This window comes from Malaclemys terrapin, chromosome 5 (genome assembly GCF_027887155.1).
Source record: "Malaclemys terrapin pileata isolate rMalTer1 chromosome 5, rMalTer1.hap1, whole genome shotgun sequence".
Taxonomy (NCBI): Eukaryota; Metazoa; Chordata; order Testudines; family Emydidae; genus Malaclemys; species Malaclemys terrapin.
The window spans coordinates 111,940,455-111,955,517 of record NC_071509.1 but is presented as its reverse complement, the minus strand read 5'-3'; the positions used below and the strand labels follow the sequence as shown (position 1 = coordinate 111,955,517).

At 40.5% G+C, this 15,063-nt stretch overlaps 1 protein-coding gene across 1 annotated transcript in view; it reads right to left on the bottom strand.

Annotated features, from left to right (window-relative positions):
- Positions 1–15,063, bottom strand: part of TET2 (tet methylcytosine dioxygenase 2) — a 91,534-nt gene that overhangs the window by 13,283 nt on the left and 63,188 nt on the right. The window contains exons 3-7 of the mRNA XM_054030637.1: positions 14,416–14,506; positions 5,463–5,556; positions 4,019–4,227; positions 2,545–2,695; positions 348–437 (exon numbers count right to left, since the gene is read on the bottom strand). Of these exons, the coding sequence (XP_053886612.1) occupies positions 348–437; positions 2,545–2,695; positions 4,019–4,227; positions 5,463–5,556; positions 14,416–14,506 (635 nt within the window). The remainder of the gene's footprint in view (positions 1–347; positions 438–2,544; positions 2,696–4,018; positions 4,228–5,462; positions 5,557–14,415; positions 14,507–15,063) is intronic.

Here is a 15,063-nt window from a genome sequence, read left to right as displayed (position 1 = left end):
AATTTCTGCGGGATCTAAATTGGAAAATCCAGTAATGGATTTGCCCTGGAACCAAACATGCAGAGACAGGTTTGGATTGGAGTAAATCAGGGAAATGGAACATCTGTCAATTTATCCAGTGAATAATGCTGAATCTGGAAACCTTAAGGACCTTATCAATCACAGGAGCAAAGTGTTTGCTAGTATGTTATATGCTATATAATGTATTGAGTGAGCAAGATTTAGTCTAACATAAGAGCAATATTGGCACAAACTGTAAACAATAACTTACAGCAAAGAACATGCATTGGCAAAGTAAAGCAAAGATCAGATTATTTTAGTGACTTTCCCAACTCTTTTTGACCTACCTGGTTGTTATATGCGTCTGGTGCAAGTTTCTTGTAGGTAGGTGCCATTAGAGTTGATAGGTTTTGCAAATTGGACTCTAGCTTTTCTTCCTGTTATCAGATGAAATAATGTTAACATATTATCATCTAACCACCCATATTACTATATATGCAATCTACCATCTTTAGAAGCTACTGGACACTATGATACTACAGAGATGACTGGTATAAATGCCTAATATGCATTGTAAATGCCTTGTATTTCTTATAGTGATCCCTTATACTGTTTTTAAAAGCACAACATATGTCCAGAAATGAGCTTCTATGATCCTTATGAGGAGGATCATATAACGCTCATCTGATTTATAAGAAAAGATGTATCCTACTATGTAAAGGTTAAACCCAAGCATGATATGACTAGTTATTACAGTTTTTTGAAAAATAAAAAAAAATCTCCCCTTTAAAAACCTTGAGAGAAAAAAAGAAAAGAAAAAATAACAGAATGCCCAATCAGCATCAATTTAATCCATCTAATTTGAGAGTTTTACATTCTGAAATCATAACACTTCAATACAATGAAATTATCTCTCTATGTAGCAATTTAAAATTATTGGAATACTTCAGACTTTGAAAAAAATGACAGTTTTTGAGCAATCAAGAGTTGTGGGTGTGGCTAGTGTAGAACAATTTGGGATACAAATGACCACTTACTTTTTGTTTTTAAGAGAGATACAATCTTTCAAAATGAAAGGCTCTTAAAAACATGAAGTGCTCTAATAAATTTAAGTTGCTCCACTATTTTCTCATGCCCAGAATCCTAATTTCAGATCTGTTTCTTAAATTAAAAATACAGGCCTCATTCCAAGTTTTTAAAAAGCAGCAAATTTACACAGAGAAATGTAATCATTTTGGGAATTTGTATGTTCATGAAAGCATGTGAAAAGCTGTGAAAAATCTATCAGTTTTGGTATGCACTAATTTGGTTAAAAAAGTTTGACCTGCTAGTTTCAATCTGAGTTCTGGGTTCACAGGAACCCAAAATCACAGTATGACATTATGAAAAACCTTTCACTGTGTCCCTTTTTTTGGGTTGCTATCAAAACCTGGAACCATTATGTTGCTTTCCTTTCCAGCCTACAAGTTACAACTCATAAAATGTCACTTCTTCTTTGAGTCTTTGTGTAGATCCCACGTGTGATACGTATCACGCTTTCTTTGTTGCAGTCTCATCGAGCATAGGTATTTTATAATAGAGGGAAAAGGAGGGTCAAAAGTTACAACTGTCTCAGTGATGCTAACATTTTTAATAGCATATCAAGTGTGCTAATATAACCAAAAAATGTGACCAGCTCTCTAATTACATGATAAGTCACTGACTATATGTCTGAAATGCTAAATATTATGGGTTTAGCATAAAATGCCCCAGCTTTTAGTATGTTATGTGGCCCATCCATCAGCAGACAAGCCCCATCGCAGGGGACACATTTGCACTTGTATGTGCCAAAAAAGTAAGCCAGGCAATCAGTAGAACCCTCTACAGAAAGGCAGCCCATTAATAATTAGCAGCCCTGTTAGCTGAGGGTATCTAGAACCCACTGGAGTCAGAACTTCAAAATCAACTTGTTCTCCAGCTACAGGCACGGCTGCTGAGCTCTATGACATGCTTTGATATGATCAGCATGCAGTTCTGGGTCCAGTACTTACAGCACCTTAGAGGCCACTCTGGAAACCTTTCCTACACTGTTGGCGAGGCAGCAGCATCCACTGAATGAGTCCTCCCAGTCCTTTCATTCTTTCACTCCCACTGTATCTCACAGCTCCCTCATACTGTCTCCATGCAATTTAGTCCAGCTCGGAGCTGCAAAAAGTTATATGCCTCAACCTAGTACATCCTGTATTCTGCCATTGTGGAAACTGCATGTGCAAAGCTTGTCTGTGGGCCTGATATAGCCACAACTGTTCTGGGTGTGCCCTTTCTTGCTCTTCTACAAAACCTGCATATATCGTTTCATGTCTCATGGTTTTGACCTGCTGTCAGCATTTTAGCAGTCAATTAAGCTGGCTCAGTGGCAAGGGTAAATCCATTTTGACTACTTAATTTCCCCTTGTGGGTGGATTTCAAATGAGATTCTCGCCCTGTGTCTACTGTACCTCAACTCCACAAGAACAACAGAAACATTTTATACGAGGCAAACTTCACTTTAAAATTAACACCAACCTCTTTTGGATCATCCCCCAGCAGCTTAAACTTCCTTGGGACCTTGCTTCTGGCAAACTTGCACCCATTGTAGTACATGCTCCAGGAGCAACCAAAGGAAAAAGAAGCACCACAAGTCTCAGGGTCCAGCCCTTGACATGCACAAGTCCGTCTAAGGAATAAGAGAAACATTTATGTGGCTATCAACAGCATGTAGAGCCGTACATAGGTAAAAGTCTGCATGCTTGAAAATTCATGCAATACATGTCAATAATGTACATGTTCATGTATATGGGGGTAGAATTCTTTTGTGTGGCATTTCTCCTTATTTGCCCACCATCAGTGCAGGATATCTGCTTCTTTTTGGCTTTCTGTGCTTGAATAGCCTGGGCAGGTTTTGGCCCCATAAGATAAAGCTTTGTTGAATAAGTGGTCTCTTGACTTCCTAGGAAAAACTAGTTAACTCACTGCTGTTTGCCAACTGGGATAGGACTAAGTTCCTGAAACAAAGCCATGCCCATGCTACCAAAAAGAGAGAACAGAATATTTGTAAGAAAGGAAGCCTTGTTCTGAATGGCGTTTCTTTCTGTGTATAGCCATCAAAGGGAGAAAGAGATAAAGGAGAGCAAACTACAATTTCCTAGCAGTAAATTAGTTGACTCAAACAAAGATGTTACAAATCATTAAATATTTTGACAGACTATCAAGGTTTTGTTAGCCACTAAGCTTTTTAAAGTGCTTCTCTGTTTAGATGAAGCCTTGAGAGAATTTGTGCTCACTTCTCTAATTTTTTTGTGGGTGAGGGGAGATTTAAAATGAACGGTCATTAAACACTGTAGCCACACAACTTAATGGTATATAGAAATCATACAGCTAATTCTCTTTATGCACTCCTGTGAGCCTAGATGGGAAAGCACATATATTGAATGTCTGTTTTATATTGAGATATTTTGTAATTGTGAGTGCAGAAAGAGGTCTTCATTGACTTTAATGAAGCTTAGTTTGTTTCCCACCCAAGGACAGTAGGGTTTCAAAATCTCAAAAGTAGCTTGCTCTCGAGAGAAGTTTCTTCAAGCCCTGAATATGCAATTTGAATTGGCTAATTTTAAAAGCCGTGTATATACACATCTTGCAGCTTTTGAACCAAAATCCTCCCCCCTGCCATGATTTCACCGGTGTTACATGGGGTGAAATCCAACACAGAATTTGTCCTACTGGATCTAGATAAACTTGTGTGAGTCAAATTCTGCTCTCGATCAGACAAGGGCAAGTACAATTACCACTGCAGTAATGGGCCCTGTTGTGTTCTCATTTACATCAGCCTAAATCAAGAGTAGCTCCAGTGAGGTTAATCGTGACACACCAGTATAAAACCAGTGAGAGGAAAATCAGATCTAAGACTTAAGGGGAACTTGTGTTTGTTTGAGAGCCGCCCTTTTGGCTGTAGCTTGATTGCATACTCAAGGGGAAGGAGAATATGATTTGTTTCACTTACTCTTCATTCAGGGCACACCGTCGGTTTGTGAGTGTGCCATACTTCCTTAGAGTGTCGGTGAGTTCAGAATACAGCTTGTCTGCCAGACTCAGGGAAATCCCCTCCCATACCAGGATAAGGATCACTATCACTGCGGTTTCACAGGTATGGCCAGCTCGTTCCCGCACCAAGCAAAGCAGCTTTTCTTCGTCACTACTTCTACGAACTACCTGCATGTACGGCAACACCATCCCCCCAAAAAAAGGCATTTCTTAATGAGAAGCAAGAGAACATGAAACCTCAACAGTAATGGTAAAAAGTTACATTTGCCAATATATGTTTTCCCCCTTGATGCTTCTGACACACAGATTCTTGCCTCCATTGAGTAGTATAGTGATAAGGGCCAGGATCGTTCCCTTCTGTTTCCTGAAACTGAGGGAGTCTAGATGAGATAGATCCTGTCCGAAGAGCACAGAAGAGTTGGGGTAGGTGCAATGCCACCTTTGCAGAATATCTCTGAGCCAACAGAAATGTGTCCAGGAGGGTACTATGGCAGAACAGAGCACTGCTGTAGTAGGGGGGCAGGAAAAGCTAGATACTCCCCATGGTATTTCCCTCTGCAGAGATGGCAGTAGATATTTGTACCCAAATAAATCCTCCCTAAGGCAACAGTGAATAATTTAGGCCTCTCTTCTGCAAGAGCCACACAGATTGGGGGAAGAGATTAGAAAAGCTTCACAGATGAGCCTGACCTCATTTCTCTCCTCTGATTCCTGCTGTGCCCAGATGATAAATTACAAACTTGAGGTCAGCCTCTGTGTTTTGTGACCGCATGTGCCCTTATTATTAATTATCATGTGTAAACATTATGGCAGCACGCATACGGTGGTAGGTAGGTGAAGTTCAAACAAAGTAGGAAGACCGTTCCTGCCTCTCAGTGCCCATATTACTGTGGGTATTTCTACAAGAGGGTACAGTCTGGCATACAAAAAGACTATCATTAAAAAGGCATCAATTTGTCCTCATCTTGTTTCCTATCAACCGACCCGAAGTACTCAGTAATGATCATGCCAGAGCAGACAATGTTTACTAAAAGAGCGTGCTGGCCTCTGTTGATCAGAAAGTGTATTTTCAAAACATTGTAGTAGTGCGGTTGCACCTCTTAATTATTTCTACGCTAAATGTAACAGTAAGAAGCGTGTCTAACATTCGGGATCTTATATCTAAAAGAATGTATCTTTCTTTTCATAACTCTAGGCCAAATTTTGCTTTCACTCACATGCATGCAACTCAGCTGAAGGAACTGCAAAGGTGTCAGGGCAGAAACTGGCTCAGAGTGGGCAAGTGGGCGGCCTGAGATATTGTTGGTACTTAGCTGTTTTAATTCTACTTCAACTAAAATAAATACATGAATGAATGATCAAACTGAACTAGATTATTAAGGACACGTAGATATCACTCTTACCCATTTAGCAATAGGACATCCCTGAGAACTTTTGCCTTCTTTTCCAGTATAGATGACCCTCTCAATCCTTATAGCTTTACCCTTCTGTCCAAATCTTAAACAAACAAGCAAATAAAAAAAATACAATAAGCAGCTGAATTTGAATGTGGTCTGCACAAATACTTAAAATTTGAGCACATTTCTTCGTCTTATCTTAAGAAATAAACTCTTAGCTCTAAGCAAGAAGGGATGCATCATAATATTTCAGTCTTATTCATATCAGTACAATAATATGTTGCTATGGTGAAAGAGGCCATTTTATAAAATGTATTTAGTTGGTCATAAAGGATTAAAATTGTCCATCTGTGCTAAATTTTTCAAACCAGATAGCTCCTTTCTATAGTGAATTTGCTGTATTTGATCATTTGGAAACACTCATTTGATAGGTATTTTAACCCCCCCCCCCTTTTTTTTTTTTAAACTGTAGGTAGTCATTTTTTCAGTTTATCATTGTCATGGAATAGTTGGGATGCAATAGTTACATTCAACTCACTTTCTATACCGACTTCTGCTTTAGACACAGCATAAGTCAGCATTTATTTTAAGACATGCTCGTAGATTATCATCCATTCCTAGTCACTTGTTGCATTTAGTTATTTAGTATGGATAAGGATTATGCCTGCCTTCTATGCCTAAGCAGGGCTAAAGGGTACACTAAAATAATGCCTTTGATAATGTGTCTGTAAACCTTTGCAGATTTGGAGATCTGGATTGATTCTCACTTATCTTGGTGTAAATCAGGAATAATTACCCGTTTGGAGTGGAATCTGGTCCAAAATTGTGAGTGTGTAAGAACCACAGGCAGTAGCATACAGCCCAAAGGGGAGATAGTCAGCTCTCCATGCCCCCACCCCCCGCCCCGCCATGAACCAGCTGGCAATTTGAAGCCTGTGCTGTGCAGAACAATCACTGCATGATTTGTTGTCATTTCTAAACACACTCCTCCTTCCGTGTCCCCCAGAGGCATTTGCCTAAGGCCATTGCTGATGTTGTGGTACCCTTCTGCACAACACAATAGCATACCAAAGTTGAAACAGCCCACTTAGTTGCAAATTTGAACAGCTCTTAGTAAATGCAACATCATGGTTCCAACAGAAACATTAACTTAGCCACATTTCATAACTGGGCCAATTCCTGTTTTTAGGTGGACTTGTGCAACTCTGTTGACATCAGTGGTGTTGTATGGACATAAATGAGGGTAGCATTTGGCCCAGATAACCGTCGTCTATATATGTAGTATTCTAACTAGTAATAGAAAGCATTACATGTGTGTCGTGTGGCAAAGTTAACTCTGCTATTGGAACCTTCAGTTGTGCTTTTCTTATTTATGTGTTTAAATTAAATACAAATGTTTGTATTAAATTTTCTTCATGAGTAAAAGAAGGGGAAAAAGGACTAATTCCTAGATGTGGTGCTATGGAGTTGCAATTCCATACCACCCCAGGTAATTATATAGCTAAAATCCCAATCATGTTGGACTACACATGTGGTAAAGGCAATTAGTATATCGCCTTTTTCCTAGTTAAAGGCTGAGATGTTAATGTACAGCTGTTTTTAAAAAAAATTAACCATGTGCAAAACAGTTTTAATTCTTTATAAAACCATTTTTTCCTACCAATTAGCTAATCAGGTTGCACTGCAATATGTTTCTATAATATTATTCTCACAACAGTAAATTATACAGTGAAGATAAGATATACTTTTTATCTCTTCTGACCTCTTTCCTTAAGTTGCAAAATAGCAGCTGATAGTTTTGAGTTATGTGAGCAGTGTAGAGGGTGGATGAGGGAAAAGATAAACACACGTTTCCATGGATTCATGCGAGACATTTGTTCTCACATAACTAGAAATTCCAGACCTAGCTTGCTTTGTAGATCTGAAGCCTTAAAAATAAAGCCAAGTGTGCTGAAAGCCAGTTCAGTAATGTCAATGTTATGTATGTTTAAACTCAGCAATTGCATACGTGTGTTTTAGAATATTTGTATAGTTATTTCAGTGTGTGTTTTAAAGGAAGGTTGACTTAGGGATGCAGTATTAGCTGTAAGAGCCAAATAGCTTTGTAGTCCCTCAGCCATCTTGAACCACACAGCTCCTACAATATAAAAGACTCCCAGCCTGCTTCTGTTCAAGTCATTTTTGAGCTTTTCTGGTGAAGCCAGCTGAGGGTATGAGGGTTGTCAACTAAAATACCTCTAGATCGTCTCCTTATGCCAAAACAGCAGAAATTAAATGCAAAAAAGTGAATACAATAAGCTGTGAAATCAAGCCCTCAAAAGTCAAAAAGTTCGAAAAATTAAGGTTTCTTCTATAATGCTGCCAAAGTCTCATATGTAGGATTTTCTGTTTTACTGATTAAATGTAAATATTAAGGCCTAAATGGTAGAACTAAAGCCCTGAGCTGGGAATGCTGTGGAGTCACAAACATACTGCATCCCAGGTGCGGCCTGTGCCACCTTCTAAAGATGTGTGCTCCCCTGCGCAGTGAGGAGTGTGGGATATGGTCCACCCACCCTATCAAGCTGCCCTTCAGTGGCTCAGGAGCGTGAGTACTAACCATGGGGCAGACTATCAAACCTCAAATTCGTTGTGAGTTCCTTACTCAGATTTCAACAACCAATTATCAACTGTGAACTCCTCAGGCACTACAATAGCCTTCACATGGAGTCAGAGACAGTCCCCTAGGGTACTCCGATCTGTCTTGCTACCCAGGTGAACCTGCCTTTGTGATAGATGAACTCATACACCAAAGATCACAGCAATATTCAGGCTACCCCCAGTCCTAAAAGACTGGTCACTTACCCCAGATCAGTTGCACTTTATATCTCACACCAAAGAAAATGCTTGTAGCCAATCATATAATAAACTATCTGAAGATTTATTAACAAGGAAAAGGAAACAAGAAAGTTGTTTACAAGGTTAAAGCAGGTAAACATATATACACACAAATGAGTTCCAATCTTAAGTTTAAAAAAGTAATAGAAGTTTTTATAATAAACAAGCTCTAGACATCCTTTAGGGCTAACCAGGCTAAGCACTGGAGATCTTTTTTCTTATGCCCAGTCATCCTTGCCCCCCAGAGTCCAAGCAGCATAAAGATACAGTTCCTTCTTGTTAGGGGGTTTTATTCCCTTCACTTGTGCTTTGAGTTGAAAACTCAGCTGATGGGAAGAATAAACTTGGATGTCTCTACTGGACCTCTATCCAGGGTTTGGGGTAGGAATTAGGTTGGGTGATGGTGTGTACATTTCTAAAATCCGAACAAAATCTCGTGGTTTATCCCTTTTAGGTACCATCACAACAGGAGACACCCAGGGACTTTTTGATTTAGTGATCACTCCCACGTCTACCATGCTCTACAATTCCTCCTGAATTTGTCTTTGCAAGTCACTATTAGCATAGGCTCTGTTAGGAGCAGGGCAGGGCGCTGTAGTTTCAATGGAATGCATTATTTTTTAAATTAAACCCGGGAGGTTGGAAAATGAATGCCCCTGCCTGTGGTATTTCAAGAGAACCAATATCTCCCGCTTTTGGCTAGGTTCAAACCCTCTCAAATCTCAGTGCTCTCCGGAGTAGTCTTTTCGTTACTTTCCTTGACCAAATCCATTAAAGGCGAAGAAAATGTTCCCTCAGAAGTATAACAAATCATATTCATCGCCATCTCTCTGTCATGGTGAGCCTTCAATCTATTGACATGTACTGTTTGCACAGCTCCCCTGCCAGGGGGTTTCATTACCTCATAAGTGACCTCATTCCCTCTCTCTTTTACTTCGAAAGGTCCCTCCCAGCAATCTTGTATCTTGTTTTCCCACACAGGAATCAATACCAAGTCACCCATATAGAAGACTTTCTCTAGCATGCCTGTCATACCAAGCTTTCTGAGACATCTGACTCCTTTCAAGGTTCTGATGCACTAAGTCCATCATAGCCATTAAATTGTCTTTAGAATGAGTGGCATTCTCCCCCCCCAGGCTTTCCTAACTCCTCTGTACTACCCTCCCAGAGTCTTGAATTAAATTGAGAGGTGCCCTCACCTGTCTCTCGTAAAGAAGATCAAAGAGGGAAAACCATGTAGACTCTTGGGGTACACAAACAAGGGAGCAAACATCTCAGTCTTCTCTCACACATCCTCATCATAGACTTCAATAGCCTACTGAATCTTTCTACCAGCACATTAGTTTCTGGATGATTGTGGTGGCCTTTATATGCCTCACTCCACACAACTCCTGTAACTTTCTGAAAACGACAAGCATGAAATTTGCAACACAATTTGAGAAGATTTCCCTGGGAAAACCTACCCTGCTATAACTGGTCATTAGGGCAGTAGCCACAGGTTCCGCTTGTACGTTAGATAGAACTCTCATTTTCCGGTACCTGGTGGCAGAATCCACCACAGCCAGTATACATTTCTTTCCATTCCTGGAAGGTCTGGGTAGGGGTCCCACAATGTCTACAAACACTTTGGCAAACACGTCCTTAATGATGGGCAATGGCTGCCAAGGTGCCTTGCAGAGTCCGTTTAACCTTTTATGCTTCTGACATATGACACAATTCTTACAGTATTTTTTTCCTGTCTCACACATGTGAGGCTAATAAAAATTCTGTCGGAGCCTATCACAGGTTCCCTTCACCCCTAAGTGTCCAACAAAGGGGCAATCAAGAACTACCTGCAGCCACGCTGTCCTGTACTTATCAAACACAAGCACCTGCTTGCAAACTTCACCACGGTGCCTCTTTTTCCTTATGGAAGCCTTCCTCTACAACAAACCTCCTTCTAGAAAAAAAATCTACCCTTTCCTTCCCCAGTCAGGGTATTATTCTGAGCTGCACTCCTCTCCTGGTGCTGGGAAGGATCAGCCTGTTGAGCCTCAATAAATTCCTTTTGTGTTTCACTTAAGTTAAGAGCAGACTCTGGCAAAGCCATGGAATCTCTGGGGAGAGACTGTTACTCACAGCTTATAAAGGACTGAGGGTATTTCCCTCCCCCTTGCAGCCCTCCCAGCTGTCTGTAGATAAGCCAGGTGAAGTGCAGCCAGAAAGAGTATAGCTGTAAGTTATGACATTAACCTGCTTAGACATGGCTAAGGTATCACTACCTATTACAATATCAGTGGGAAGTAGATTCCGAATGCCCACAATAATATCTCCTTTAAAATCCTCAAACTTAAGGTGGACTTTGGCCAAAGGTACAGAGTATTCAGCCAAAGCTTAATATATTTCAACTCTTACCAGGAAGTCTGTCTTCCTCCCTTATCAAACTTTCCTTGACCAAAGTGAGGGCTCTGTGTCCCTCCAGACCTTACAATCTATGCCATTTCCATTTAGCATTTTACATAAATTCTGAACTACCTTCCTAAGGTGCAGTCCTAATATAGTTCACTATTATTTTCTCCTGCTCTATTGCTGCCTCTGAAGCAAGGGTAGTGTCATTTACTGTGGCACATGGGGGTGTGAGGTCACCTTAAGTTTTAGGCAATATTATTTTATATGGCGGGGAGCCCCACAGTGATGGCAGACTACTTGATTTCCCTTTTGGTAGGGGATTTTAAACCCTGGGTTCCTTTGTTATTGTTATTTTTTTTAAAAATTGAAGTTGGGGTTACGTTTATTTCCAATCTCCTCTTTCTTCTTAACCTGGGTGACATGAGGATTTCCCTTCCCCTGGGATTTGCACTCGCCATGGGCCCTTAATGCAACATATTTATCAGCAATTTCTTCAGCCTCGAAAACTGTGGTTGGCTATTCGTCACAGATGGCTGCCTTTCTCACATCTGTAACAACCCATAACAATTGCTTCTGAGCCATCAGATCTGTTTTCCATGTTCACCTTCAGCATTCCTCATCATCACAAGTGGCCATTATCCTGGCACCTCCCAAGGGCTACAACCTCCATTTCCCATTTTCTCATATAATTACACATTTTATGTACATATTCAAGATGACTGACATTGTCAAACATTCTGAGGTTTCTATACTTAAACTAAGTCTCAGGGGTAATCTTAAATCTTTTCAATATGTTTTCTTTAAATTTTATATACACCATGGCATCACCCTCATCCATATCATTAAAAACTTGTCTGGCTTTCCCAGTTAATCTGGTTAAGAGGATAGACATCTGTTTCTCTGCAGGGATATAGTGCATCCCACATAGTCTCTCAAAGGTGGACAGGAATTCTTCTATACAGTCAGTTTCTTTATAAGTTGGGTGGACTTTCTCCCACTCCCTTGCATGGTGGTGGTGGTGGGTTGTACTCACTGCATGGAGAAGCTCTTTTTGTTGCTCCAGTATTTTGAGCTGCATTGCTTGAACTTCCATCAGATTCAAGTGGGCTCTCTCTTCTGCTGCCTTGACCTCCCTGATTGGCAGTTCTGCTATCGGTCACTGGTGCTTGCGTTCTTCCTGGGCTCTCAGGTCAATTGGGCCAGTTTCCCTGTGGTGGTCTCCTCTGTGGCATCTAGGGTAGGAGGATCCTAGGGCTCCACCACCTCTTCTTCCCCTGGTGTCTGGTCAAAACTTATGAGCAAAGTTCCAAGCTCCTGAAGTGGGGCCTTCTTTTTATAGGATGGTCCACTCTCCAAATGTAACTGTTCAAGTTCTTTTCTCACAAGACCACCATATGACTGTGGTTCACTCACTGTGTCTATTATTTATCTTTTAGAACTCTCAGTATCAATTTAAAACTTTTAGTAGTGCTGGGGTTAAGATCTATAACCTTAATTGACCTGTGGTATGTGAATCCTGTCACAACTATGCCAGTGTCAAGCTGTCCTGCAGTGGCTCAAGAACGTGAGTACTAATCACAGGGCAGACTGTTAGGGAACAAGGCACAAACCCCAAATTGGTTGTGAGTTCCTTACTCAGATTTCACCAACCAGTTATCAAGTGTGAACTCCTCAGGCACTATAACAGCCTTAACATGGAGTCACAGACAGTCCCCTTGGGTACTCCAATCTGTCTTGCCACCCAGGTGAGTTGCCTTTATGGCAGATGGTCTCTTACACCAGAGATTGCTCCGAGTCCCAAATGACCAGTCACTTACCCCGGGTCAATCACAATTTAGATCTTACACCAAAGACAATGCTTGTAGCCAATCCTATAGTAAACTGTCTAAAAACTTATTAAATAGGAAAGGAAACAAGAAAGTTATTTACAAGGTTAAAGCACGTAAATATATATAGACACAAATGAGTTCCAATCTTAACTGTCAAAAAGTAATAGAAGCTTCTATAAAAAGCAAGCTCTATATGTCTTTTAGGGCTAACCCAGACTAAGCACTGGGGATCTTTTTTCTTATGCCCCAGTCATCCTTGCCCTCCAGAGTCCAAGCAGCATAAAGATATAGTTCCTTCTTGTTAGGGGTTTTTATTCCCTTCCCCCTTGCCCTTTCAGCTGCAAACTCAGCTGATGGGAGGCACCTGGATGTCTCATCTTCATTGGAGGGGAGGGCACAAAGTTTTTTGTCCTCTTTAATGTTCCACAATAGTTTGTCTGGAGTTGAGAGGCCTTCCTTGTTGGCCAGGATGTAACACCTTCTATTGGAGATCAGCACTTTACATTAGTTAACGTCTCTCTTGTCTGGTGATATACACAGTCACAGAGGCTTATAATACAACGTTCAAATATTACCTTACAATATGGGACACAGATGTTCTAATTAATGATGATTAATGCATGCAGGAACTTACAAGCATTCAATACAGTCTAAACAGTAATCACATTTTTATAATTCTAATACCTATTTTAACAATACTAACGCACCAGTGAGCCAGACTGATGTCAGCTATGTATTTGTCAGTTTCCAAGTGAGGCCTGGGACCCTGGCATGAACCAGCCAGCATCACACTCCCTTGTTAGAGTTGCTAATGCTAGCCAGAAGTACTTGGGCTAGTGCAGAGTCTGCAGCTGGAGCCAGCCCTGCACAGGAGTCGCAGGGGAAAGAAGCTCCTTATACTGTACCATTCCCCTGTTCACCTGCTAGCTTCAGTCTGGCCCCAATAGATCAGGTCCAAATTCTACAGTCCTTACTCAAGCAAACTTCAAATACCCTGGGTATGGAGTAAGTAAAATCAGAGAGACAGCAGAGTGAGGACCTCAGGATTTGGAACATAGTGTCTATGCACATATGGGCTGTGCAGTATGGCAGTTTTCAAGTGGCTGCAGAACCTTACTGTTGTATGCTGGAGTTCTCCGCTTTAACACCTTATTAATGTTAGCAGTGTTTTACATTTATGAATATATAAATGACCCACATCTCTATATAACTATTATATACGTATCCTAAGCATTTGTTTTGCTGGTAATATGAAGAATGCTAATAACGTAGTATCCTGTGATATATAATTTATTCTATCAATCTGAATAATGCTCTCTTCTTATAATAGAAGGGAAGATGTTTTGCTAAAGAATTGCTTATTGAGTGTCAGGACCAAATCTTACTTTGCTCCCATTATTATAACTGAACACATTGCAGGAAGAAAGTGAGTAGGATTAAGCCATTTGAAGTCTTTTTGTACATAACATTTTGCTTAAAGTTTGCTTTTCGGTGCTCTCATCCCTCCATCTTCTTCCTATCTTGGCATGTGCATCCCCCACTGGGAATACCAGGTCTATGCCTGCTTTTGCAGCCATAGCCAACACTTGCTTGGCAGGCTTATGAATACTTGTCCCCGCTTGGGTTTGCTGGCATCTGTCTCAAAGTGGGCAGCCTGTGCCAGCCAGCAGACTATTAGCCCTGTCAAATATTGTGACTCTCTGGTGAATAGCACAGTACGTAAAGCTGGCAACACTGGAGTAGCTAAGCCTACAAATAATTACTCCATTTGCAACTGTTTACTTCTTTATGTGCAAAGACTGGAAAAATTCTGACATACTCAAAAGGATAAATGTTAATCTGTCCTGTGCCTTTGCGCTAATTACCTTTCTTCCATGATTTCTCTAATAGCTGCCACGTTAGGACCAGCTCCTAGATGGGTATAGAAAGGACCTTCGTCTTTTTCAATAATTTGCTCTGTTTAAAATAAAATAAAGGTTATTGCCTTAAAGCATAATTATTTAATATAAGAAATTGCATTGCAAAGCTTACCCACAACTGGCCAGGTAAGACCCTGTTATGAATTTTTGGGGGCCAAACTTTCACACATACATGTCTAAAGTAGGTCCACAAATTATGCCCAAGTGTATTTGCAAAACATGAATTTACACATGTATAATGGGTGACAGTGTGTGCAAGTAGATATTGCATGCCATTGTACCTTTTGCAAGCATAAATGCTTGTTTTATATTTGCAGTTACAGTGAAATTAAAAATTAGCATTTCCCAGTAGTTACTGAACAGTGATTTCTCACCCAGTATTTAGAAGGGAGGACTTTTGTGGTCACATTGTCAAACATCATTTCAGGGGGCTATCAAGTATCTGTTTTTTACATGTATGTGTAACTTATACACCTAAGGCTTGAAAATGTGGCCCCTAAAGTTAAACACAGCTTGAGTGGAGAGCGGACTCTTCTTGTTGAGTTCACAATTGCTGTATTAGCTGAAAAAGGGGTGGGGTAGACTGGGGCAAAG